The 26881-nt window shown below is 35.2% G+C and overlaps 3 protein-coding genes across 5 annotated transcripts; 1 reads left to right on the forward strand and 2 right to left on the reverse strand.

The window, feature by feature from the left end:
- The first annotated feature begins 1974 nt into the window (after positions 1–1974).
- On the forward strand, positions 1975–5093 carry LOC128018055 (uncharacterized). 2 transcript variants are annotated; one of them, XM_052603441.1, is made up of 5 exons: positions 1975–2210; positions 2501–2631; positions 3566–3785; positions 4023–4201; positions 4440–5093. In XM_052603441.1, the coding sequence occupies exons 1-5, from the start codon at positions 2189–2191 to the stop codon at positions 4479–4481; spliced, it is 594 nt and encodes a 197-aa protein (XP_052459401.1). In that variant the 5' UTR covers positions 1975–2188; the 3' UTR covers positions 4482–5093. The 2 variants fall into 2 exon arrangements, with proteins under 2 accessions (XP_052459401.1, XP_052459400.1); XM_052603440.1 differs by lacking the exon at positions 4440–5093 and having other exon boundaries at positions 1997–2210; positions 4023–4433.
- Positions 5094–9715: 4622 nt separating this feature from the next.
- Positions 9716–15576, reverse strand: LOC128018554 (uncharacterized). Of its 2 annotated transcripts, none has more exons than XM_052604134.1 (5): positions 15415–15576; positions 12480–12625; positions 12019–12208; positions 11720–11871; positions 9716–10570 (listed from the first exon to the last, which is right to left on the reverse strand). In XM_052604134.1, exons 1-5 carry the CDS (start codon positions 15485–15487, stop codon positions 10475–10477), a joined length of 657 nt encoding a protein of 218 aa, XP_052460094.1. In that variant the 5' UTR covers positions 15488–15576; the 3' UTR covers positions 9716–10474. The 2 variants fall into 2 exon arrangements, with proteins under 2 accessions (XP_052460094.1, XP_052460095.1); XM_052604135.1 differs by lacking the exon at positions 15415–15576 and adding an exon at positions 13847–14018.
- A 7827-nt stretch (positions 15577–23403) lies between these two features.
- Positions 23404–25177, reverse strand: LOC128018056 (transcription factor 15). Its single transcript, XM_052603443.1, has 2 exons — positions 24440–25177; positions 23404–23756 (listed from the first exon to the last, which is right to left on the reverse strand). Exons 1-2 carry the CDS (start codon positions 24929–24931, stop codon positions 23691–23693), a joined length of 558 nt encoding a protein of 185 aa, XP_052459403.1. The 5' UTR covers positions 24932–25177; the 3' UTR covers positions 23404–23690.
- Positions 25178–26881: the final 1704 nt, after the last annotated feature.

A 26881-nucleotide genomic window follows, 5' to 3' on the forward strand; every position in this document is an offset into this window, starting at 1 on the left:
GGTAGGAAAATCTGATGAGTAGGATGAAATGTCTGCGCATGCATAGTGCTGACCTCATATGTTATGCTCCCGGAACTGCTTCATACAACTATGGGCTCATGCTAGATTAAAGTGATTATTAAGTTTTGAATATGGATATTTTTCTTACCAAAAACGCATGGAGTTGCTTCAGAAAACATGAAGCCACAGATTACTCTTTCTGAGATTTTAGCAGTCATGTTTGTGTTGCACATCATAGAAGACAATAGGAGTTTCTCAATGTCAAGGATACTTCCTTGGCAGGATTGGTCCTTCCAAGTCACTTCCTTCAGAGGCTAGACAAGGCTCCTCTTTAGCATTTGGAGAACACGTAAATGGAACAGGCTAGCAAGTGCATGTCATTGCGTCATTTCGTCAGTGAAATGGTCCTCTTTTTTTAAATAATTTCCTTCTCACCGATATCCGTTTGCCACGGTGTCTCTCCCCCTGGTAAACAGCTGCTTGTTTTCTACACGGAGACATACTGTATGAACGCCTCCATTTGTTCCTTGGTCCCTGTTAAAAAAGACAAGAAAGCTATGAATAACACTGTGAATGGTATAATAATATAATATTAACGTCAAATTACTTTGGACAACTTAACTAGTTATTTATAAAAGAAAAGCCGGGGACGGCAACCAAGCTAACAATAGTTAAATAACAGGTCCTAATTGAATTCGGTAGAATTTTTTTGAACAAGATAGCAAAGCTGCGCGTGTAGGTTTGTGGGTGATTTTGAGAGTGCGAAGAGTGCGAAGCTACACATATGCATCCTTTCCTGTATATGGATCCTGGAAAAAAATTTCGAACGAAGGACTCAGTCCTTGGTTGAAATTCCGAGGATCCTCGACATTGGAACAGTCCTTCGACGGATGTTGATGATGTAGCATCATCCTAGAAATTCTGGCTTCAAGGATCCTTCCTTGACATTGAGAAATGCCTAATGTTAGTATCCGATAATTTTCCGTTTTAAAAATCGAAATTGTGTTGACGTCACAATTTGTGACGTGGCAATGGACTATATAGTACATTGATTGCCCCTAGGTGTCTATTAAATTATTAATGAGACTGCATGTTCTAGGGTTGCCACCCGTCCCTTAAAATACTGAATCGTGCAGTATTTGAGAATAAAATAGTACGTCCATTTTGAATCAATATGGGACTGGGTTTGTCCCGTATTTTCGGAGTTGTCTTCAATGCAGCATCTCATGCAGATCATCCCACCGGCATTCTGTGAAGACTCGTCCTATTCTACGCCAAACTCGCTGCCATCGTTGGATTGATACCCCAAGATTTTAATAAAGTATTATTAAATGTGGAGATTAACATGAACAAAGATGAGCAATTGGTGTATAAGTGCAGATCATTATTAGTTAATGTTAATTAATGTAGTAATGAACCTTATTTTAAAGTGTTAGCGATTTGTTTATTTCGGTTAAGGTGTACAGTCAGACACATAAGCATTATTTTAATAAGAGATAAGATAGATATATTTAGTAATACAAATATAGTGCCTAAGTGAAGCAAATAAACAATTTAACTATTTTAAATGATTGCATTATTTAATAAGCTGCTGTAGAATTAACAATAGACTATATAAAATAGATTAACATCAGATAATAATAAAAAAAATTGAGGGTTTTATTTAGAAATGTTTATAGATTGGTTATTTATTATGTGGTTTCACTGTTTGTATGGTGTTACTGTCTGCAAGCGATGACAAATATTTTATCCAAAATCTGTGTTCGCGCCACCTTAGCAATTAATATTTTTACAAATTAATTTTTTATTAATTATTATAATTATAATTATGATTATTATAAACGCCACAGAATAAGCCTTAAAGTCATCAGAGGTGCAGCAGCGCGGTTATATATGTTTTCGATGCAGAGTGCAATGTTATTTATGTTTTTATCTCGATTGTAGCGAAATTAAACTGTCTGAACGCAGCTGTGTGTGATCTCTATTTGTCTCCCCTTTCCCCGACGCCTCCTCCGCTCCAGTGCTGAAAAAGGGGGGTTTCATGACCCTTTCACCGCATATGGGCACCGTTAAACCCACAACGTTTTTCTGTGGAGGTCCCTCACAAAATTAAAATGAGATTCATAAGCACTGTGTAGCAGCCAACTTTGGAGGAAATGAGTATCACGCATTTCACACCAGAACCATAATGATCCGCTTGATTATGTTGGGTGAGTTCTTTTTCCTCAATTTTACTCGTTATTTTTACTCACAAATTAGGCCTAATTATGTCTTATTATAAAGGGTGTAAAAGGTCCTTAGAATTCCGATGTTTGTTATAAATTAAATGCAAAAAATGGCAACAGTATAACAGACATTTCACGCAATAATGTAATGATAGATGTAGCCTATCTCTGTAGCTGACTATCCAACCAAACAAGAAAAACATACGCAGGCGCTTTTTGCTGTCGATGTATTTATTTGTTGATTTTTTTTCTTTCCCCTGTATGTCTGTTTATAGCGTTGAGCCATAACATAGTATTTGGCAATGATGAACTCACCGTCTTCACAGTAGGCTGCAGAGAAGACATAACTTTGCACTGTACTTTCCTTCAAAACTGTCAGAACTACACCTCTATTACGTGGTACAAGGTGAGCCATTTCCATCTATCAAATCTCAGATGACCACTGCTGGAAACCACAATCTGTTTGTCATGTTTACGTCATGATGACTTTCTCAAGCATTTGGTGATTTGACGTACACCTGGCATAGGCTAAGTTAAAGTGCCTGCAAACATGACCGCATTGCTTAAGTAAAAATCTGTTTATGGTTTAGGCATTATGCGTTTCACATTTAAAAGTCCATGACGCGAAGCAGTGTAATGGAGAAAAAAGAAAAAAAAACTTCAAAAACATGCCGGGCCGCACCGCGTTTTTAGATGCAAAAGACGCGAGACCTGCGCGCAATGATCAAACACTGGCACGCACACATTTACATAAAAACAATGGAAAAGCAGCGTAGGCGAATCTAAAATACGTTCTATGTAAATGGCGTTTAATGTCTGTGGCTTTTAACAGGAAACATGTTGACACACATTAATTTCCTTTACACTCATTCCTCTTTATTTTCTATTCACATCTAATTTTACCTACACTTCCATATAAAAATAATTAGTATTAATATCAATATGATAAAACCTTTATAAATACCTATAACAATAATGATCGTAGTAATTATAATAATTTACTTATTTTAATTAACAATTACATTACAATTAATTTACATTGTCCCATTTAAAATGAATGTAAATTTGATTCTTTGTGATTTGAGAGCATGAATGTCTATGAATCCTGTAATTAAATCTCAAAGATTTTTGTTAATTAATGAATGTGATCACAAAAGAAGTATATTTTAGTAGTATGTGCTTTAAAAAACGTATAAATGAGAACTTCACAACTAGACTCTTGTATTTAAAGGAAAGTAAGTTGAGGCACAATTAATTTTCATGACCTTATTGGTGCTGCAATATGCAATTATATATACTCACTGTTTTATTTTTTTGCTTTTGTTTTCCTTTTTTTAAAGTTGAACAATAACAGCGGTGACAGATCTACAATGAAAATCCTCAAAAAGTCAGAAAGTGTCGTCCAGACTGACAAACACAACGATTCTGTGTCACTGGAAAAAAACGCAGCTTTGGTCTTAAGGAAAGTTACTCAAGCTGATTCTGGGGTGTACACGTGTTTAATTAAAGCCAAAGCTGGTGGAAAGAACTGTCCAAATTGGGTTAGACTTAATATCTCAGGTATTTCATACATTAATAAACAACTGTGAAAATGAACAAATTCATATTCGGCATAAAATGTTATACAGAGTATTGTACATTTTCGTCTGGTTTCCTGTGTATAAATGCATATGGCTGTCAATTCCAGATGCAGACAAACAATATGGCTTTGCTTTGTTATTTTAGTCTTTTACGTGCAAAATTCACTTGTTGGAGATCATTTCTGGTTAGATAATTGTGCCCCAATTATCTCTTTAGATTGTGTGTCAACACCTTCACCCGTCATCTTTGAATTCTCCACCAAGTTTATTAATGGATCATGGCCAAACATCAGCGTCCCACTGCCTCATGTGAATGACTATTCAGTGCTTTTTGTCCTGTGGGGTTGTGTAGGACTCGGTGTGAGTAAAATCATCCTCAGTGCCATTTCCATATGCGTAAGTATTTCTAAATGTAGCGGATTTATCTCCATTTCTTCTGCGCATTTTATTTGAATTATTATGTTCAGCAAAGCCTAAGATGTAGCTAAACACTGACAGGTAAGTAAGTATGTAAACAAGTTTAAATGCAAATGCTCTTAAAGAGAACACTATTAATTGACCCTGCAAGTCTGATCCTAGCTGTTATTGTGAAAAACTATTTCTAAGCTATAATGGTGATTGCATCTGTTCTCAGGTTTTCAAGAAACTCAGAAAACTTAAAAGAAGACAGACTTGAGACCAACCACTGTTTATCATCACCTTGTTTGTTTGCAGTTGACTCACCATACTCTGCAAACTCTGCAAACTTGTGTAAAAGACCATTGGATGGTTTAGTGATTTAACATGTTAATACTTAATCTGTGAATTTACCTATGAATCATGATACTCTGAGGAACTGATACTTTATATCTGTTATATTTAATTCCAAAATGACATTCCTGTCATAAGGGCAAAAAATGGCAGAACATTTTCTTAAACTTTAAAATTATGTTTGGAGGAACTATGCATATTGAAAGTTTTCTGATGCATAATCCATATTTAATACACTGCAAAAGAACAAATTTTTCTTCATTATGGATTTTTCTTACTAGTGTTATTCTTGTATTATTTATGTACATTTGTAGTATATTTACTAAAGCAAATTGTAAAACAAATATGTATTGATTGATTGTATCAAACAAATTTGTATCCATATTACTGGTTTAAATTGGCCAGTAAGAATGTTAAATTAGTTTAAGCTTTTATAAATATTTCATTCTCTTTGTTTGTAGGTGTTGTGTGTGAAAATTGGTTTGCTCCATGTGTGCAAATTTTCAGAAAAACTAAACATGAGGTCATCCTAAAATAGGTATACTGTGCTTTTGCCCATGAATTGTTTTCCAGGGTATGACTAAGATTAAAGGAGTTAGTTGACCCAAAAATGGAAATTAGGCTGCTCTTTACTCACCCACGAGGCATCCAGTTGATGACTTTCTTCTTTCAGACAAATCCAGTAAGAGTTATATAAAAAATTGTCTTTGATCTTTCAAGTTCTATCATTGCAGTCAGCGGGTGTTGCATTCCTTCAGCCCAAAAGAAGTTAAATAAAAAGCGCCCTTCCATAAAACAAAGTGTCTCGCACAGCTCGGATCAGTGGTTCTCATACTTTTTTCGCCAAGTACCGGCTCAGAAATATGTCTAAGTACCACCATAACGACCAACATGACAGTGGCACAATGCATAGTTAAACATTATAAATAACATTATCACTGCATTGTGCATAAATCCAGGTAAATAAAATACTTAAATAATCATTAAATTATAATAAATTACTTAAAAGTTAAATAAAAAATTATGCAGTAGGCCTTCTTACATGCAAAAAAAAAAGAAGAAAAAAAAAACCTTAAACTGTACTTAAATATTAGATTAAAGTTTAGTGGAATACAGTTTTTATTTAACTTTTAAGTACAATACATTTTCATTTAATCTTTAAGTACCATTACAAAAAATAAAGCCGTAAGGTACAGAACAGATTTTATTTAACTTTTAAGTGGAAATAAAACTTGGTAAAAATAAATACATTAACAGGCTGTATATGTGTAGCACAATTAATCAAAACAATCAAGCAGTACCTTCAGACTGACGACAAACCAGCTGTCCACCAAAGCCATGTAAGTATTTAAAAAAAATATATCATAAATTGCTGACAGTACAATAGCCTACTGGACAATGGAATCTGCTGAATTTACTCTTAAATTTTGTGCAGGTGTTTTGTATCACTGTATTTCTGAAGGAAACCAAATGTCTTCAGAGAATTGTATGTCATTTCCATTTCATCTTGCATGTAATGTTTGTGAGTAGATCACTGCTTTGTGTGCAGCTGTTACCAGGGAAACCTCTATCTTTACCACCCCAACAGCGCTTCCTGCTGGCAGAAAATGAGTTTGCATGTAAATGACACACTGGACTATGGTATAAATAAATTCAACTTTCACTTAAATTTATGTTTTAATGTTAGAATTAAAGAACAATAAACATAACACATATACACTTATATGTACATAGTAAATTAAGTGGTTGTTGACATCCTATCTACAAACCCAATTCCAAAGAAGTTGGGACACTGTACAAATTGTGAATAAAAACAGAATGCAATGATGTGGAAGCTTCACATTTCAATATTTTATTCAAAATACAACATAGATGACATATCAAAGGTTTAAACTGAGAAAATGTATAATTTTAAGGGAAAAAAATAAGCTGATTTTAAATTATGGCATCAACACATCTCAAAAAAGTTGGGACATGGCCATATTTACCACTGTGTGGCATCCCCTTCTTTTTATAACAGTCTGCAAACGTCTGGGGACCGATGAGACCAGTTGCTCAAGTTTAGGAATAGGAATGTTGTCCCATTCTTGTCTAATACAGGCTTTTAGTTGCTCATCTGTCTTAGGTATTTTCTGTTGCATCTTCTTTATGATGCGCACAAAGTTTTCTATGGGTTATCCTTCTACACAGCCATGATGTTGTAATTGATGCAGTATGTGGTCTGACATGGTCATGTTGGAAAATGCAATGTCCTCCCTGAAAGAGACTATGTCTGGATGGGAGCATATGTTGTTCTAGAACTTGGATATATCTTTCAGCACTGATGGTGCCCTTCCAGATGTGTGAGCTGCCCATGCACACGCACTCATTTAACCCCATACCATCAGAGATTCAGGCCTCTGAACTGAGCACTTAGAAGAACTTGGGTTGTCCTTGTCCTCTTTAGTCCGGATGACATGGCGTCCCAGTTTTCCAAAAAGAACTTCAAATTTTGATTCGTCAGAGAAAATGCCTGCGCTTCTAGATCATGTTTAGATATGACTTTTTTTGACCTATAGAGTTTTAGCCGGCAACAGCGAATGGCACAGTGGATTGTGTTCATCGACAATGATTTCTGGAAGTATTCCTGAGCCCATTATGTGAATTCCATTAAAGTAGCATTCCTGTATGTGATGCAGTGCCGTCTAAGGGCCCGAAGATCACGGGCATCCAGTATGGTTTTCCGGCCTTGACCCTTACGCTCAGAGATTGTTCCAGATTCTCTGAATCTTTAGATGATATTATGCACTGTAGATGATGATAACTTCAAATTCTTTGCAATTTTTCTCTGAGAAACCCCTTTCTAATATTGCTCCACTATTTTTCACCGCAGCATTGGTGATCCTCTGCTCATCTTGACTTTTGAGAGACATTGCCACTCTGAGAGGCTCTTTTTATACCCAATCATGTTGCCAATTGACCTAATAAGTTGCAAATTGGTCCTCCAGCTCTTCCTTATATGTACATTTAACTTTTCCGGCCTCTTATTGCTACCTGTCACAACTTTTTTGGAATGTGTAGCTCTCATGAAATCCAAAATGAGCCAATATTTGGCATGAGATTTCAAAATGACTCACTTTCAACATTTGATATGTTATTTGTATTCTAATGTGAATAAAATATAAGTTTATGAGATTTGTAAATTATTCCATTCCTTTTTTACTCACAATTTACAGTGTCTCAACTTTTCTGCAATAGGGTTTGTAAAACATTATTTAGCCAAAAAAAAAAAGAAAAACAACAACAACAATAACGTTACCACTCTAATATGTCTTGCAATATCTGTGCGTGCAAAGGTTCTGCACAATCCTCTTGTCCAATATTGTCGGGGTCTGAATCCGGCTCAAACAATATGGCAATACCATAGACTGTATAAAATACTGACGTCATCCTTAACTATACCAGATCAGTCGAAACTTGCTGCTTTGGCAAAGGGGCGGGGCAGTACTGAAACACTGTCTAAACTGCTCTCCAATCACAACACAATTTAACTAATCACAATTAGTTTTTTGGAAGATGGGCCTTCATCAAGTCCGGAACTAATCGAGCCGTTTGTGCCAGGCTGGGGAGAAAGGTATTGTAAACATGTAAATTATGTGAAAAATAATGTGTTTTGCACCACCAAGCATGAGAGCATGTTCTAGTACACCACCAAAATAAAATCAACCCCTTTAAACATTTCCAATGTGGTTTGTGCATAGTTTCTGTATTTGGTTGTGTTGTGAGAATTTGCAGCGTATGTGCTGTCACATTGATCAAGATGTTTTCTTAATTTGCTGCCATTTTTTCTGTTTGCATATGTTTTTCATTTGCATCATGTTTAGCTCTCGGACACCGTATTTACTCATATTTTTAAGTAGCACTGTACATTAGCGACACTTATCTTTAAAGAGACAATGCTGTATAAAGTCGCAATTATTGTTATTTTTGGACCAATGGGTATTTTCGATGTTTCAACAAATTCTAACTGACCCTCTGATGTCACATGGACTACTTTGATGATGTTTTTCTTACCTTTCTGGACATGGACAGTATACCGTACACACAGTTTCAATGGAGGGACTGAGAGCTCTCGGACTAAATCTAAAATATCTTAAACTGTGTTCCAAGATGAACTGAGGTTTTACGGGTTTGGAACGACATGAGGGTGCGTCATTAATGACATCATTTTCATTTTTGGCTGAACTAACCCTTTAATATTATCTTTTCTTTTGTTTTCCTAATCATTTTGAGATCCAGACACATGATAACAACAGCACAAGCCGTCACCACACATGGGATTATGATGAATTTAAAATGATGATTTGCTGGCACCATTACACTTTGCATTTTAACATCAGTTCTCACCTGCTGAATAATACTGTGTTTCTCCTTCCTGAATCTGGAGGCCATAAGGTGCATCTTCAAATACTTCAGCAGAACCAGGGAACAGAAGAGAGTTGTCCTCTCCCACCTCATAGGAATGATTTGCAAATTTATAGAGGGTTGTAATATTTTTTAGCAGATCCACCAAAACAAGTCCAGTAAGCTCATCAGAACCCTCTACAACCTGTGAAAAGGGTTAGCTTAAATACACTCCCCTATCCAAGCCAATACACTAAATGTATTGGATTTATAACTCTTGTTTTTGACTGGAACGAATGTGATTATTGACAGGTGAATCACCAGGCTGTCAGCTACTCTAACAGCTGCTCGTGTATTTGTAATACTGAACAGTCAGCATCTTTGTACAAGGTGATACTCCAGTGGTGCTCTTTATAGATACTGAGAGATGAATCAACTGGACTGAAGGAAAGAAATTATATCAACATTTGATGCTTTTATGAAAACGCACTCAAACAAGCTTTTTTGTTTCGGAAACACGAACATGGAAATTTATAGAGCTAGTTTCACATTAGTATTTATGCATTTCTTTCTTTCTTAAACATTTTGCTATTAGCCTACGTAATAAAAGTTGTGCATATGCATAAAATGTATTAGTAAATGTTGAAATTAACACAACAGGGAAAGTGTTAAAATTTCATATAAACAGATATCCATCTATACAAATATGCCATAGCATTTAAATATTTCAAAGGGTGAATTAAGGGTAATCGGGATATGCAATCAAATGAGACAGAATACCTGTACAGTATTTATTTTTTCACCTGATGAGTGAACAAAAAAAACAAAAACAGGAGGCAGCCTCAAACAGGAAGTTGATCGTGAAATGCATGAAATGACTTAAGCTTTTGATAGTTTTCATAATTAAGGTCCTAAATTTGTTATAGCTACTTTATACAAACTTTCTAAGGGAAACATATAATGCACTACTTCTACTAATATATAACTATCCCTTAAAGATCTTATAAATGCCAGGATCTGACTGTGTTTACAAGTATGCTCACAAAGATGGGCATTTTGGCGCATAGCTGTCTGGTTGAAACCATCTTGATGCATGTACCATGCTACCAAAATGAATCTGCTCCTCTACATAATCTCCATGAACTGTTTAAAATGATAAGCTTACATCATTACACGCATAACATATTTCTACCAAGTTATCTCCCAACCATTGAGTGAATATAGAGCTTGTTCAAACACTAAAAGCAATAGGCCTATACATCCATCAAGTTAATAATCAAACTAACCTAAAATCTTGATTGTTTAATATTTATCCATAGGTTAAAATATGGTCTTTATTCATTATTCATAAATAAAAATCTTAATCTATTATACATAAACAATGTTTAGAACGTATTTATAACCCTTAAGATCCATAAAGTACATACATTTGCTATAGACAGTAAATACATACAATTCTAAAGTATGAGAGAAAAAGAAACTGGATTTGACTGTTTTAACTTGGCTAATGGATGCGAAAAAACTAAAATGATCCCATTAGTTTTTTGTGACTCTCAGGCTTTCCAGCTTGACCTTGCTTCCCCTTACTTCCTGTTTTCTTCTTAGTGTTCTAAAAATGACTCGATCACACACCTGTGAAAGGAAATTTTATATCAGCCAGGCTTCAAAAGCACTGAAAAACACGAAAAAAAAATGCAGTTCTCCCACATTCTCCTAGCAGTCAGCGTATGGTTTGTCATTTCAGTCATCTCTGAAATCTAAAAGGATTGTCGGTCTTTATAGCAAAACGGTCATGTGGTAAATAACTGTAAAAGCTCACACGTACACACAGCACACGCACACACAGCCGCAACATTGTGTTTTCTACAACACCATCACAGGATTCTGCAGAAAAAAAAAAAAAAAGATTTCCTGTGAAAGATACACGGCAAAATCTTTGTTCGGGGGGCATATGTAAGTGAGGGGGTCCGTTTGAAGCTTATGAGCCTCACCATCTCGGTTTCCTGTTATGAAACTTTCTGGAGAAGCTCAATGCAAAAACAGGTCAAATATGTTAACTTTCAGTCTGTAAGGTGCGTGTTTAAATATGCAGTAAGCATTTTACAGGACCACCGCTTTTTAATTGAGAATCGGGCCAGAGACACGTTGAAGGGTCGTGGCATAATCATTAAATGCCTAAAATATCTAGATTATAGTTTTGTCAACTTTTAGGAGGAGACTACCATAACTAGATGGACTCAAAACAGACATGATGTGGGTCTCGTTTTGAAGGCTGCAGCATCTGGTGGTCACATTTGTTGGCCACATTTCAGAAAAGTAACCATTTCATTGCAAAGAAAGAAATTTCATATAATTTTATAACTGTTACTTTTATTCATCCAGTCTTCAGTGTCACATGATCCTTCAGAATCAGAATATATTCTAATAAGTTGCTCAAGAAACATTTCTTATTATAATCAATGTTGAAAACAGTTGTTCTGGTTAATAACTTTGGGGAAAATTTTATACTTTTTTTTCAGGATTCTCTGATGAATAGGAAGACCAGCAATTTATTTGAAACAGAAATGTTTTATGAATGTCTTTACTGTCACTTATGATAAATAATAAAAAAAACTTAATTGCCACAAATTTTTGATTAGTAATCTAAAAAGATCTGAATATCAAGTGGCCAAGCACTTATTTAATTTGTTTGATGTTTGTGTGAAAAATGCAGTGCAGTTTGTTTCCCGGAAATCTCTGCGGGCCTTTTGATTGACTTATTGGAACTGATATTATACTCACCCCCACAGTTATAATGCAAAAGATGACTTTGGACAAGCTGATAAGAGAAAAGCCAATGACAGCCCAGGGAACAGTTAATTCTGCTACAGCAGGACAGGATTCAGCAGGGATCATGGTCGTGATGGGTTTAACTGTGCTCACATTTAAACATTCTGTAAATTAAGAAAACCATTATTTGTTTAATGGGATACGTAGTTTTCTGAGATACTGCATGTAATGAAAAATATAATTAGAGGTTTAATTATAGGCATGCAGATTTTATGGAGAATAAACTAGAACTAGACTGGGCTCTAAATTACCTGAGATATTTAATCTAATTGATGAATGGTAATTTCGACCTCCAACCTCAGCAGCCAGGTAGCATTTATATTCTCCAGAGTCTGAAGACTGCACATTATGTAACACCAGGGCCTCATCATGTCCCAGTGAAAAAGATGTTACATTACTATAGTATGTATATTCTTGGTTTTTCTTCTTGATGATAGGACTCTAGAAAAGAAAGACATGGATTTGTTAGGGGATTTTGTTGTGATGTTTTCGGTTGGACAGGCAGACCAGGTCAAATGACAAATGGTATGTCTCTGAGGTGCAGAGGTTAAGGAAATGCTTGGTTTGCTGGCTAACCATCACATTGCACGCAGGTTTTTTTTTTTTTTTTTTACTTTCAGAATCCTTTACACAAAGGAAATAAAACGGTTAAACTGCACAAGCATTGCAATAACGTCATTTAAGTAATTCAGTTAAAACAAAGGTAACTCACCTCTCTTTTATACCACATGATGTAACGGTACATTTTGGTTCGGTCAGTAGCTTCACAAGGAAGTCTGATGGTATCATTACAGTTACCCATAATAAAGTCTTCTGATGTCCCACAGTGCAATGCTGCTATTGCAAACAATAGCAATTCTGCAAAGAGAAACACATAATGAAAAGTAAACATTAAACTAAATGTGCATATAACATAAAATCTATTTAAATAATAATTCTATGTATTTAAATAATAATTTAAATGAAAAACAAAATGCTCTATTTGAAAGTATTGGGGTGATAAAATGGCTCCCTATAACGTGGCATTCAGCGTTTACATATTTTTAAATATTCGCTGTCAAAGCAATGCTGTTTATCATTCAGTCAAGGCTGAAACCAGCACTTCTTTCATGTGCCTCATATCATAGCACAAATTCAGGTTTTGGTATTTTTGGTTTTTGGTTTTTACATGCAAATGTGAAAGTCAAAGGCAAGCAGCAACTGTCTGGTGACAAAAATTATTCAAGTGAAGAAAAAACTCATACAGGTTTGGAGCAACTTGTTAGTGAACTATCCCTTTAACTTTACTATAATGTTTGTTGCAGTCGGTGTTGAAAGCGAAGTGCATTCTTCCTTACCGATACAACAAGGATGTTGTAAGCATCTTATTTTGTTGACTACATGATTCTAATTTTCAGTTGTTGTCCCAGCACATGTTAAATACTTTTAAGGATTTACTTATGTTATATTATCAACCTTACTCTATTTCTAAGTTTATACCACTGACCTAATACAACTCAAAAAAAATTTAAACAGTCAACAGGAACAACATGGAAACAAAAAAAAATGCATAGTCAAATGAGGTACGTATGAATATAATAAATAACCTACAACATGTTTTAAGGTACAGTGCATAGATCAAACAAGAAAAACATATTTAGTTGTATATATAATATTTAAAAGTTAAAACCTTTAAATTACCATGAAACATCATTCACAGACCCGAAAGCTTGTACAAAATAATGATAGATTTGAAGAAAAAGAGTGGGTCCTAACTCAAACTCATTTCTCTATTTATCAGAACAGAGAAATTACGAAAAGAGAAGACTAAAGTGAATGAAACAGTTTTCACTTGTGTCTCTATTTCAGCCATTTATTAGGTGTCAGACTAAATGAAACATACAGGAAGCACTCATACGATAACATTTCTGTGAACCTAATATCAGAATTGTTTATTTTAAAGTATTTTTAAAGTAGCCTAGTTAAGTCTGAAAGAAGAAAGTTTGACCTTTAGGCTTCGATGAGTTAAAAGACAATAGTTCTTAAAGTTAACATAGTCTGATATTTTGTTGTTGTTAATAAAGTCTTATATTTGCTTACCTGAAATCTTCAGATTTCCCATTCTGAGTTCTTTACAGTAGGTATATCACAGCCATCAGTGATTACGGTTAACAGCTGTTTATTATCTCTATTAAACTCCATCGGAAATTAAGGCATCAGTAAAACACGTGTTCAACACGTCTCAACGCCGCCCTCTACTGTGAGTGATATGGTGATAAACAGAAGCTACAACATATGAGAAATGATTTCAGTCAATCATTTTTTTTTTTTTTTTTTTTTTTTTTATAGTTTTAAAGTCAAACATTGACTTCCATGCTATTGACTGTTCCCTGGAGCATAATAGAGAAGAAAAGCTCTAATTTGCCTATATAAGATATTTTTGGTCTAGACTTTCAGAGCAAAAGTTTTTTGTGATTAATTATATTATTATTACAAAAATAATAACTTAAAAGTCAAATAAATAATACATTAGATTAAAAACAAGTTGCCATTAATTAATTGGTTAATTGCAACGTCATTCTAGTTATCCTTATTAAAATAATGCACATTCAGATAACGTTATCTGAATTATACAACAACATTTCTAACAATATTAAATGATAAAACATACACAAATAAATACAAATAAATAAATATCTACACACATAAATATGCATATAATATTTGTAATATCTAAAAGCTGATTTTCTCTCATTGATTCACTTCGCATACTCATTTTCATTTTGATTTGACTTCACATAAAATTGTAAATTGTAAAATTGTTCTGCTCTGTTCTGTTCATAATGCTTAATTTGTATACTTAAACACTTTTATTTAAATAAAAGTTGAATATAATATGAAAATTCATATTACAAAGATATGCAAGAAATGCATTATACCTTATATCTCTACAAATATTTTGGACCCCTGCACAAACTTTTAACGTTACAACTGTAAACCACTGTAAGTTCTTGTTTAAACATATACAACAATTGACAGAAAATTAAAAGAGACTATCAAATGCAGGAAAACTGCTTCCTTGATATTCATAAATATGTTCGCACTATTGCTCAAGTAATAAAGGCAGATTTGCCATGTTTTGACAAGTCTAATTTCTGTTAAATATAATGTGATATAAAGGAAATACTGTCAACAGCTGCACACAAAAGAGCAAAGTGGAAAAAATGAGTGTTTATCAGAGTTAATGTTTTCACCGTTTACTGTAATAGTAGGTGAGATGGAAAAAGTAACTAATTTGCGTCACTCAGTGGTGTGCTTTTTTACTGAGTCTGCACTTGTGGTTTATGAAAACAGAACATTATAGTCATCATTATGTTGAACAAATGTTATCAGTGGTCTTTTAAAAGTATTATTTAAACACATTCGCAATGTAAGTTATTATTTTTTTTTTTTCTCATAAAGACTGACATGAAGCAGCCACATGCTCCTGTTGTGGAACTTCTCCTGTTCCTCTCTCACTCACTTTGTCTTGCTCTTTTGAAGTCTTTGTTTTCCCAGTCACAAATGGCTGAATCACAGAGCCGTAAAGCTGCTCTTCCACGGCAGTAAACATGGCGTCTGTGAAAGTGGTTGACGGTGGACTTGCTTTTCCTCAGTCCGGAACTCACCCCTCAACCGCGAAGATCCTCCTGCCCGTAATTGACCATATGACATGCTCTCCTCCATCCTGTTGTTCTTCATATTGGGGATCCCCTACTTTTTTCCGTTTTCTTCCCTCCTTCTCTCCCTCTCCTTTTTTGTCCCAGTGTTTGTTCGAGTCTTTCTTGCTGACAGGATAGTGAGGGATCAGGATATTAATAGGAGGCTGTATGAATAGGAAGAGGAAGACACAGCTAAAAGGTTGTGATTAGGCCATCTGGATTAAACAATGCCTGGGTGACTTCAGGACGGACACAATAAATGAGAGGACAGCGGGGGGAAGTGAGAAAGTAGGAGAGACTCTGCTTCATGCAGAAACCAATACATACTGGAATCTATACAAAGATTCTAGTTTGTAGCTCGGCCTTTATAAACCCATAGTTTTAGCATCCGCTTGTTAAATGTTGTACAAAATTACAGTGACTAGTTACCGTACTGCATACTGTATGCACACAATGAATATTGACAAACACATCATATGTGTCCATGAGCAGTTATAATCAAGATTTAGAGAGTTTTGAGCAACATTGTTTGTCTGTCGAAGTTGAATATATATATAGTCACAAGAACATCAAAGTCTTTCATTCTACTAATTTAGCAATAATGAATAATGAATAATAAATAAATTCCCAGAATGCCCTGCATCATGAATACATTTGCTATTTTTTGTTTTATTTTGCTGTTTCTGTTGTTGTTTTAGTTAGCACGTTACTTTTGTTACGTGTTTTGTAGTGCTTAAAGTTTTTCTTTTTACGTAAAATGATGGCAACTCATACAATTCTTCACCACACAGAACGGAAAACACCCTGTGCCCTTTGATCAATTACAAAAAGTTATAATTTCATTACAGTAATGTACATTATTGCCATATATAATGTAGGTTACAAATTACAATTACATTTATGAGTCCATCATGATTAGCATATTCTTTGGATATTGTATAGTACAAAAAATATATAGTATAGTACAGAACATTTTCTTGTTTTAACTGATTTGACTGTGGACATTTGAAAAGGGAAAAGAAATACTGTTTTACAAGATACTGTTTTTGATGAATTTGGCATCTGGATACCAGTGAGATTTGAGTTGACTAAAATAAAAAATAACTGTCACAGTGTCAGTACCCTAAGGTAGAAAAGCTAAAAGGTACTTCTTAATATCTTATTTACCCCTAAATGGTGCATAACACTGCCTTAAAATACATATAAGTATTTTAAAGGTATATATTAGTACCTTTTGAAAGGGTACCATTAGTGACAATTTTGTATCTTTTTTTCTAAGAGATATGTCTATGTACATGTAAATGTATGGAAAGACAGAAGAGACTGAATGAGATAAACAAGAATTAATTAAAGTCCCTCTAAAGACAATATTTAATATGTGTTCTGAGTTTGTCACAACACAGAAGAAAAATGTAGCCTGTTATTAACCACTCAAATTTGAATGATGAAAAAAATCTGCCAAGTAAATAAATTAAGTGATCAAAATCTTGAAAAAATGGGCTGTGTCCTCTGTTCTCAAATGCTGGGGGCGTGTCCGCTTTTTGTGCTGGAACATCGCCTACTTGCGGGAAAGCTACCACCTCTTAAGTGTCAAATACCACTTCAGCCTGAATGGATGCTCCTAGTGTGTTACTAACTGTACTGACAACTCACGACTGAGCAGGTGAACTAAGTGCTCTAGTTATATAGTGTTAGAGGAGGGGCCATGGCTCAGGGGCTCCAGTGCATCATCGAACCCCCTTTTTTAGCCCCACCCACAAAATCATGAACACGAAATTGTTATAAAAAATGTTTAACTATCTTATTCCACTATTCAGTATTAGTAAACTCCAAAAACCTCAAATGCATTACTAGCCTACCACTATTGTTTACAACATTTGTTTGCAGGTTTCTTTCAAATGTTTTGCTAGTCATGGAGATATTGGCTTATATTATTAATTTTGTCTTTCCAGTCATCGATGTGCATGTGTATTTATCAGGGTATGTGTTTTGTGCAGTCGCAGTAGTTCCCTGAGGTTATTAGCAGACACAGCTGTGTGTGTGTATGTGTGTGTGTGTGTGTGTGTGTGTGAAGGCATGTTTCTGTCAGTGAGCTTGTTCAGAACACACTTTCTGGCATCTGATTGAGGATTTCCTCTAGATGATCGTTACCTCTGCAAACACACACACACACACACACGCACACATAGAGGAACGCCCCAAATGTTCCATCAATACACAGCAGACTCTCAAAGCCTCCACAGCTGGGAGATTTTCCCATGCGAAAACACAAAACAAAAATGCACTCATACACACTGAGACACACACACACACACACAAACACACACACACACAAACACCAATGACATAATAAAAAATGATAATACTGTATATATTTCTATTCAGTTTGACAGTAACAAATTTTCTTTATCAGATACATATTATATGTGAATGAGGAATAAAACATAATTTTGGATTTTTCTATTCATAGATTTTAAATTGCATGACTATGATTTTGAAGTAATAGGTTTTGCTGATACTGTATGTGCATGTTGAAAGTCTTAAAGTTTCATGACATTATTCTGGCATTGATACCATCACCCTGGACGTGTGTGTGTGCGTGTGCGTGTGCGTGTGTGTGTGTGTGTGTGTGTGTGTGTGTGTGTGTGTGTGTGTGTGTGTGTGTGTGTGTGTGTGTGTGTGTGTGTGAGTGTGTGTGTGTGTGTCTGTGCTGTGTTTTGGCTGAGAGCTGCATCCATTGACCCAGTTTTGTTATGGACCTTATTAAAAATACTTTGATGATGCTTGATGATGGTGATGATGATAATTATGATGACCTGTCTCCCTCTGCACGCCTCCTGCTGTGTGGGTGTCTTATTGTTTGATTGTTTTCATTCGGAAGCATCGCTAGCACGATACCGAAACTGACCCCTCACCCAAGTCAATTAATGTCTGGGAGTGTCACATCTTCTGCTTGAAGGCATTCCATGCTGATAACTGTGGGGCATTTACATTGTCCAGCAATTCCCAATTCAGGGAATTCCGTTTCCAGACTCCTGAACACTGAACGAAAACAATAAGTATGTGTGAATGAGAGACTGGGAATGTGAGGCAGCAAGCGTGCGTATTAGTGATGCTTCCCCCTTCCTTCTCTTCTCTTAATTGAACAGAACACATAAATTAACAGAAACAGTTTGAAACAGTAACTTATACGTAAGGTGAAACCAGTGATGAATATAAACATACATATATAAGGAAGAAAAAGAAAAAAGGACAGACTGCTTTTCAATTTTATTTTAAAAATAAAAGTGGCACTGAGAGGGAGAGAGAGAGAGAGAGAGGGAGGGACCAAGTTTAAGCATAAAATGCATGGTGACTGAATTGCCTATATATATATATATATATATATATATATATATATATATATATATATATATATATATATATATATATATATATATATATAGGACACAACTCTGTATAATGACACAGGTATTACAAGGAGAGGGTGACTTATGAGGACATAATCCATGTCCCTATATTTCAAAACATTTATAAACCATACAGAGTGATTTTTTTTTTTTTTTTTTCTTTTTTGAGAAAGTAAAAATGCAAAAGTCTCCTGTGAGGGTTAGGGTTAGGTGTACGGTTGGTGTAGGGCGATAGAATATAGGATGTACCCACTTTTCACAAAAACAAACGTGTGTGTGTGTGTGTGTGTGTGTGTGTGTGTGTGTGTGTGTGTGTGTGTGTCAATTATGTGATGGGAATTTATTTTTGTCCAACTCTATTAAATTATTCTAAAGTAGATTAAAATGCAGCCAATCTAAAAAAATAATAATAATTTAGACACAAACTTTTGTGTAATTCAAAATATTTTTTGTATGTTTAAAAAAGTAAAAAAAAAATATTTAAACAGATTGTAAATAAGGGAAAGGACAACTTAACCTTGGGAATCTTACATCTTTTTATTTATATCCATCGAACAAAGATAAGCAGTGAAGCATTTAAAATTTTATTAATATCTGAAAATCTTTGACCACAAAATTAGTGCCAGTTGTTTTTGTTTTGTTTTTTCAAAACATATTAGAGTATTCATGCAAAAAAAAAATCATGCTTAATGTAATGTGCTATGTGCCTTTTCTTTGTAATTGTTGGTGAAATTTACCAGCAATTTCAAAGTGCACATTACATAGTTGTTGTTTTTTTTTTCTGAAATCTTGAAATGCATGTTTAAAACTGTCTACTAAAGTTTACTTTCATGATACAGTGGTACAAAGCTAGATGTTTAACTTTTCTCTCTATTATCATCTCAAAAAAATCTTTGTTGTGCAAGTAATATATCAAAAGTAATTTAATAAATATATTTACCTGACTTTACACTGTATTAAATTTCCTCGTAGCTTGTGTGTGGTTCTTTATTTCTCTGGACTCTAATCCATTAATAGGTTTTCTGAAGTAAGTGAATGTTTTACACTCCGGGTCCCAAAGTAGAATTCATTAGAGATACATAATGTTTTTATTTCAATATGAATATAATTTCCATGAAGTTCTCTTTGCAGGCCGGATACAGTCCTGTCAGTGAGTTATGGTGTCTGGGAATCATCCATCTGCTGAGCTGATGGAGCTGAACAGCAGAAAGGGGTGTGTGTGTGTGAGGCACGGTGAGACAGTCACAGTGGGGTCGGACATGCATGTTTTGCTTTCCTGTGTGCCCGTGACAACTTCCTACAGACCAAAAACCTTGGGGAGCCATCTCACATCGGACATATGAGCCAGAAATGCACACACCGGAAAAAGGCAGTTCTTGTCTATTCATAAATGGCAATGAAGTTTCCATGTACACACAAGCACCAGGGAGTCATCCTCAGGTCTTCCACGACCATTTACTGACCTGCTCTAAGTCTTTCAATACTTGTGTGTATACGTGTGTGTGTGTGTGTGTGTGTGTGTGCCTTGATCCATATGTAGACTCTGCCAAACTAAACTCAGAGGAGAGAGTTTCCTTCTGGGACAAGTATCACTAGGCAACCACTTAGTCATGAGTATACGAGTGTCAAGGTTTGGGGTCTGAGAGGAAAGACGTTGTTGGATTTTGTTATGAAATGCTTCTAAAAAGCCAAGTGAAAGACCCAAAGAGACCAAATCAAACCCGATTTATGAATTTCCAAATATCATAGTTAAGCCTATAAAATCTGCTGTGAAATGATGAAATCACAGCAGTGAGAGGAAGATTAGACTGCAGTATAGACGGCTGGGAAACATCAATCACAATTTAAACACTGTGGATCAGCATCATATGATGGGAATTCAAACACAACCAGCTGCCAAAACACTGAAGTACTATCACTGCACACTGCTGAACCAATTCATTAAAACATGTACAGTGAGGTTCAAAATTCTGAGTGCACTTGTAAAAATGTGTCTCTAATTTAATATAGATATATTTTCTTTACAAATTAGATGTTCATAATATAGAAGTATGGGGTTAAATATGACATTCCAGTTAATATTTCTCAGGGATTATTTTAAAGGGGAGGGGATGATCAATAACTAAAAGAATAATGAAAAAGCAAAAAATACATTTATTTAAAAAACAAATGCTTTTAAAACACTTGTGATATCATAGCCCCCCAGAAATATGAGAAATTGCACAATCTGACATGAAAACTTTACAGTGTGTGATTAAACAGGTTCTGGAATAAATTCTAATGTATATTATAATGACATACAATTAGATCTCAATATGTGAAATCCCAATCATTTATGCCATTACTTTCGAAGATAAATTTGGGGCTTTGATTAGACTACATAATAAATATTTGAACATTATATATTCAGGAAACTTTTGTATGTATTATTATATTTTATAATACAGCTTTTTTTCATTAATTCAACCATCATGATTTCTCAGATAAACCTGTGTTGCTATTAGACTAAATAATATATAATTCATAATTTTATATTCAGATAACTTTTTAGATTATTTTTTATATTATAATATATTTAATATATAAAGTATTAAATCTCAGTCATTAATTCAATCATCATGATTTCTCAGATAAACCTGGGTTGCGATTAGACTAAATAATATATAATTCATCAATATATATTCAGATAACTTTTTAGATTATTTTTTATATTACAATATATATATATATATATATATATATATATATATATATATATATATATATATATATAATGTCTAACATATTTCAATGTATTAAATCTCAGTCATTAATTCAATCATCATAATTTCTCAGATAAATCTGAGACTGACCCCTAGCAGCCAGGGGTCTAAATCTATTCTTGTTGTTGAAGAGACCAATACAAAACAACAAAAAAACACAATCATGGACTCTTTCATATGAGAATCATTCTGTTTAACTCTGGTGGTATGAATGTCTCTGTCTCCGGTCTGATCGCTTCATGTGGGATGAAACAACTACTTTAAAACCAAAGATGAGAGATCAGATCAGAGATCATATTTGCTTTCTCCTAGGGTTTTACTTTCCCAACCAGTTCACCCAGGGTTCGTTTTTTTTTTTTAATTATTATTAACTAAATAAATTTCACAGAATATATTGGGATATTGACAATTTTACGGATCCATTTTTTGACTCCAATTTTAAACCACCCACTCAGCTTGTATGTACAGTAACCTATGACCTTTATCCAAGCATCCGAGAGCTTGGATGCTTAATCTTTGCCCAGACCTTCGACCCTGCTTTCTCTTTATCAAATGCACCTCTTACTCTTTCTCTTGCTCTATTTTACCCCACCCCACCTTCCAAGCTGACCTCGGTGGTGATTTATGCAGCTCACAGATGCACAGCTGCGGCAGGTCCCCGTGCTGACCGAAGGGTAGTATTTACCGTAACTAATACATCCCAGATTTCAAAAACACATGGAGACAGATGTGTATTAAAGAATAAAAAATCAATGGAAAGCATTTAGATTCTGTTCTAGATTACTAACCAACTTAACAATTATGTAAAGAGATCAACAGTTAAGTTTTATATGAATATGAATTGATGTTTACTTTCATTTGAATTATTGATTTGAAGCTCTGCCCTAAATCCCCTGAGCTCTGAACTGTTCTTCCAAGCTATTGGTTGTATTTTCCAGGCCATGTTTGGATAGGGATACAAACCCAGAAGAGAACCATGTCTATAAGAGCAATTTGGGCCGTTTCAAAAAAGGACAACGTTTAAAATTAGTTTTTTAAATAAAGTAATATGAAAATAAATGAGGAAAATTGCTATATTATTTCTTTCACATTACAGAAGCTAAATCATGCAGCTAAGCTATATATATAAAAGTTTAACGTCCAACCAAGAACTGAATTTTGTCTCACCATCATCATTCAGTTTTTCTACAGCTAATGAAAACTTTTGGTTAACAGATTTGTTGAAGAAATCAAGCGCAGCGTCAGTTCAGTCAGGCCAAGGAGGCAAGGCTGTGAACAGCTGATGCGGTCAGCTGTCAAATCGCTCCAATCACATCTCTCCTATTAGACACGGGACTTATATATACGTGCCACTACTGCTCGGTAAGTATGCTCAACGACTCGCAACCCTCACTCCCTCCCCATTATATGCATGAGCACATTACTGCACACCTTCTGTCTATTGTCTTGTTTCACAGGATAGACGTACCACTGCCACATCTACATGATTATCACCGTTTGCTTTAAAGACTTAATTAAAAGTCTTAATTATTATGTATTTCTAAATTCATGGTTCCGGGGGTTAATGTTAAAGCTCTTGTATGTTCAGTTATTCTGGGAGCAAGAACCCCCATAAGGAACCATACCGCCAAAGATAAATTGTGTTCAATAAACTCAAGTAAACTTGCCAAAGTGGTTCCTGTCTGAAATAGAATTAAACATTTTAAAGAAAAAAAAATCTAACTAAAACATCCACAAAAGTGCTTTTTTTTCATTTGCCATCCACGCATAACTGACAGAGGACATTTGAAATTTGAAAAATATATATTTTATTTCACCATGGCTTTCACAATTTATGTATAAAATGTATCAATTCTCTTTAATTAAAAAGAAAACGAAAAAATATATATCTCATGCACTGCATTTTAAAGGTTTATATCTCTATACAAAGCACACAGAGAAAAAGCACGAAAACTCAGAATCAACTCTTGATTGAATGGCGAGTCTTCGGAAAATCTCCGTCGCGAGGAGTCTTGCTCACCTCTCGCGCTCCCTGAGTTGCGGTTTCATCTCACGCGCTGTGTTGCTGCTGCTACCGGCGTGTCACGCGCAATGAAGTGATTCCCCGCATACGGACGCAGTCAGTCCCGTCCTTTATCTGCGAAAGCACAAACAGACAAAATAAAAGATTATTAATTTAATGTATTACAAATATATGACCTGTATTTTTTTTTATTTAGGCTATGTATTTTTTATGTATTTATTTTTGCTTTGATCTGTACTTTTATTTAATTTGCTTTATTCGAGATTTTAGTCATGCCTTCTGAATGTTGGCAAACACATACTCGCCTACAGCTTACGCTTTGATAAAGACTATTGACAAGGAAAGAGTAAACTATTTGAGGAAATTAATATAGTTAGGAAATGTGACACTTTCTAATTATCGTCTGGCACAAAAAGAAGTGTCCAAATACATTATCAATCGCCTATTAGAGGGGATCAAATATTAAAGTTAAAAAAAGTTGTTACTGAATATTTTATGGGCATAATTACCACTAATAACATAAAGGCTTCTATTATCTTTGTAACTTAAATGTGTTTTTTTTTTCCTTTCGTTTTAAGCTCTCAAATATCATTTATGTGTGATTTATTCTCAAAATTGCTCTCTTTATCTGTCCGTATTAGCGACATCCAGGGTCCTTCACACTTTATGAGGTGCGTGGATATGCACATCCTGTCCATTTGCCATTTGTAAACGGTAACTATTTTAAAGATAAGTGTTAATTATTAGGCTACTATTTTATATTATTCTCACGTGTCCATCCATTTGAATTCTCTTACCCCTTTTCTCTGGCTGCTGAGGCAGAAAGTACATATGGTGCGCGGCTGCTTTCCTCCGCTGTCTCCCTGCGCGCTATAAACCGCGCTCACGCACGGCTGCGCGTCCTCTCCTCCGTGACCGTCCCCGATCAGGAGCACATTGGCCAGATGTGAAATGTAACTGGAGGCTAAGCGCAGAGTCTCAATCTTTGACAGCTTTCTGTCCACCGGCTCGGTGGGAATAAGAGTCCGTAACGCCGTGAAAGCAGTGTTGACACTCTGTGTCCTGTCGCGTTCCCGCGCGTTCGCTGCGTTCCGTTGCTTTACTATGACCACACTGCTCACCGTGGAGTTGCGCGACATCCGCCGCCGCTTCTCCGCACTGGGACAGCAGCCGTAGCTCTGCTCCGAGCTGCCGTCGCTCTCGCTGCGGTTTTCATCATCCTCAGACATCATAACAACATCTGAGTACGCTAGATGAGTCGCCATGGGCCGCAGCATGGCAAATGCCATCACTAAAAATGATTTGGCCTCCGATCTGAGTGAGAAGAGCTCGATGCAATCGAAGAGGGAAGTATCCAGAGTATCCAAAATGAAACGATGGCTTGTTGTCAAGCACTAGCCACGCAAACACTGCATCACCAAACCCTGATGTGTGTTTCTCTGATGTCTTTCAGAAGTTGATCAATCTCATCACATGCTAAATATCCTCTTGATGTGCGTCCTTGTAGTCATTCCATGCGCGCGCAGCTAAAGCAGGAGTAGCGCGCGCGGTCTTATAGGATCAGGGAGGAGCAGTCACTGATATGCAAATAACCAAAGCTACAGTCTCACAGACAGTTAAATCATATTTGAGCACAAAATACTTATTTTTAATAGGCTACTTGATATTTTAGCTAACAAATGGCAAAACATCCATGGATAAAATAAAGCAAGAACAAAAAGTTGCATCTAGATGAAAGTACCAAAACGTATGTTTTTGGACAGCTTTAGGGCTACCATACATGGCTGTGCTATTCTTAAAACATGCATTCTCAGAAAAAAGGGTTCAAAAGCTGTCTTTGGTTCGCATCTTTTTAAAGCGTCCATATTGGTACCATAAGGCACACATTAGTTCCTAAAGTCTCTGTAACTAAAGGTTACAAAAAGGTACCTTAAATACAGTGCGATGAGCTTCAGTTCAATAATATTGCCTTCTGCACTGTATGGTACTGCCACAGTAATGTAATGCTTAGGGTGTTTTATGTTTTATAGATTTATAATTTCTAACATTTATATAATATTTATAATTTATAGTACTATTATAAAATCTTATATTATTGATTTCATTAAATCAGTTCATTATTCCTGGTGTTATATTATTATTTTTGATATTTCAGTTGTTGTTGTTTTTTGTTCAAGATCATTTCCCTTTCCGTTTTTAATCATTTAAAAATATATATAATTCGATTTTTATTTTGGCATCTTTTGTCTCTGTCCGATGTACTGTAAAAAATAAACCCACTAAAAATAAAAACGTCTATTTAAATTTAGAAGGCTATTATTATTATGCAATGTGGAAACGAAGAAAATGTGACTTTTTAAATAAAAGAGCTCGTGCAGTAATATGACCCTTCACTGGAAAAACAGAAGCTGCACCTGCGAGTAACTCTCGACCGGTGATCATCCTCTGAATTTACTGCTTTTATTGCGAGGCCATTTGACAGCGATGCGTTTGAAACAACACCGGGCGATGAACGCAAACGCACTGTAATGCTGGTGTTTATTTACAGAAGCACTTTCCGTCACTTTCCTAAGTGGCTTATTGGAAAAACAAATGGATAAATAAAATAATTTATTTATTGGTGAATCAAGGTTTTCAAGTCGAAGTGCAATAGAGATTATAGCTATTATTTACTTTCAAATACGACCCTTTTACTCGAATCACATTGGGCATTACTGGTTTTGTGAAGTGAGATTTTAAGACCCGCTGCGTTTTGTTTTCATTCAGTGGCTCAAAGAGCACGAGGCCGCAGTAAAGAACAGTAGGGGGTCTCTGTCTCGACCTTTTTCTTTTGCACCTTATTTTTCTTCTTTTTTTCTGCTTCTTCTCTCATACTTCCAATGTTAATTTTTTGGTCAGTTTTTTATATATTTTTTTAATAGCCATATATAGACAGTCAGATGTGTCCGCTTTCATTCTTATTTCCTACATTTGATTCCTCTGCTTCACACTCACACATTTAAGTTTTCACTTTCCTTCCTGTCGTAATTTATGACTGGCCTTGTCATATATGCATAACTTGTCTCACTGCTTCATGATAATGCTCTCTGTTTCAGTGCAAAGGAATGCAAGACCTTAAATCAACCATATGGGCTTAAGTGACCAAACTCACAAACCTGTGACCTCTCATCTTTGACCTCAGCTTATGTGCTCAAGCAATGTGCTCATCCTCATTTGGTCCTCAATATGTATAACTACAT

Source organism: Carassius gibelio, chromosome A8 (assembly GCF_023724105.1).
Source record: "Carassius gibelio isolate Cgi1373 ecotype wild population from Czech Republic chromosome A8, carGib1.2-hapl.c, whole genome shotgun sequence".
NCBI lineage: Eukaryota > Metazoa > Chordata > Actinopteri > Cypriniformes > Cyprinidae > Carassius > Carassius gibelio.

Bases quoted from the DNA above. Each gene is read 5' to 3' on its own strand.
- LOC128018056 (XM_052603443.1), bottom strand. From the start codon at position 24,931: ATGGCATTTGCCATGCTGCGGCCCATGGCGACTCATCTAGCGTACTCA. The intron at 23,757-24,439 runs GTAAGAGAATTC...GTGCTTTCGCAG, and splicing joins TCAGCAGCCAGAGAAAAGGG to ATAAAGGACGGGACTGACTG.
- LOC128018055 (XM_052603440.1), top strand. From the start codon at position 2,189: ATGATCCGCTTGATTATGTTGG. The intron at 2,211-2,500 runs GTGAGTTCTTTT...GTCTGTTTATAG, and splicing joins GATCCGCTTGATTATGTTGG to CGTTGAGCCATAACATAGTA. The intron at 2,632-3,565 runs GTGAGCCATTTC...CTTTTTTTAAAG, and splicing joins CCTCTATTACGTGGTACAAG to TTGAACAATAACAGCGGTGA.
- LOC128018554 (XM_052604134.1), bottom strand. From the start codon at position 15,487: ATGAAGAACAACAGGATGGAGGAGAGCATGTCATATGGTCAATTACGG. The intron at 12,626-15,414 runs GTGAGTTCCGGA...TTCTCTTTGCAG, and splicing joins AGGATCTTCGCGGTTGAGGG to AATTGCTATTGTTTGCAATA. The intron at 11,872-12,018 runs GTAATTTAGAGC...CTTAATTTACAG, and splicing joins AATTAGATTAAATATCTCAG to AATGTTTAAATGTGAGCACA.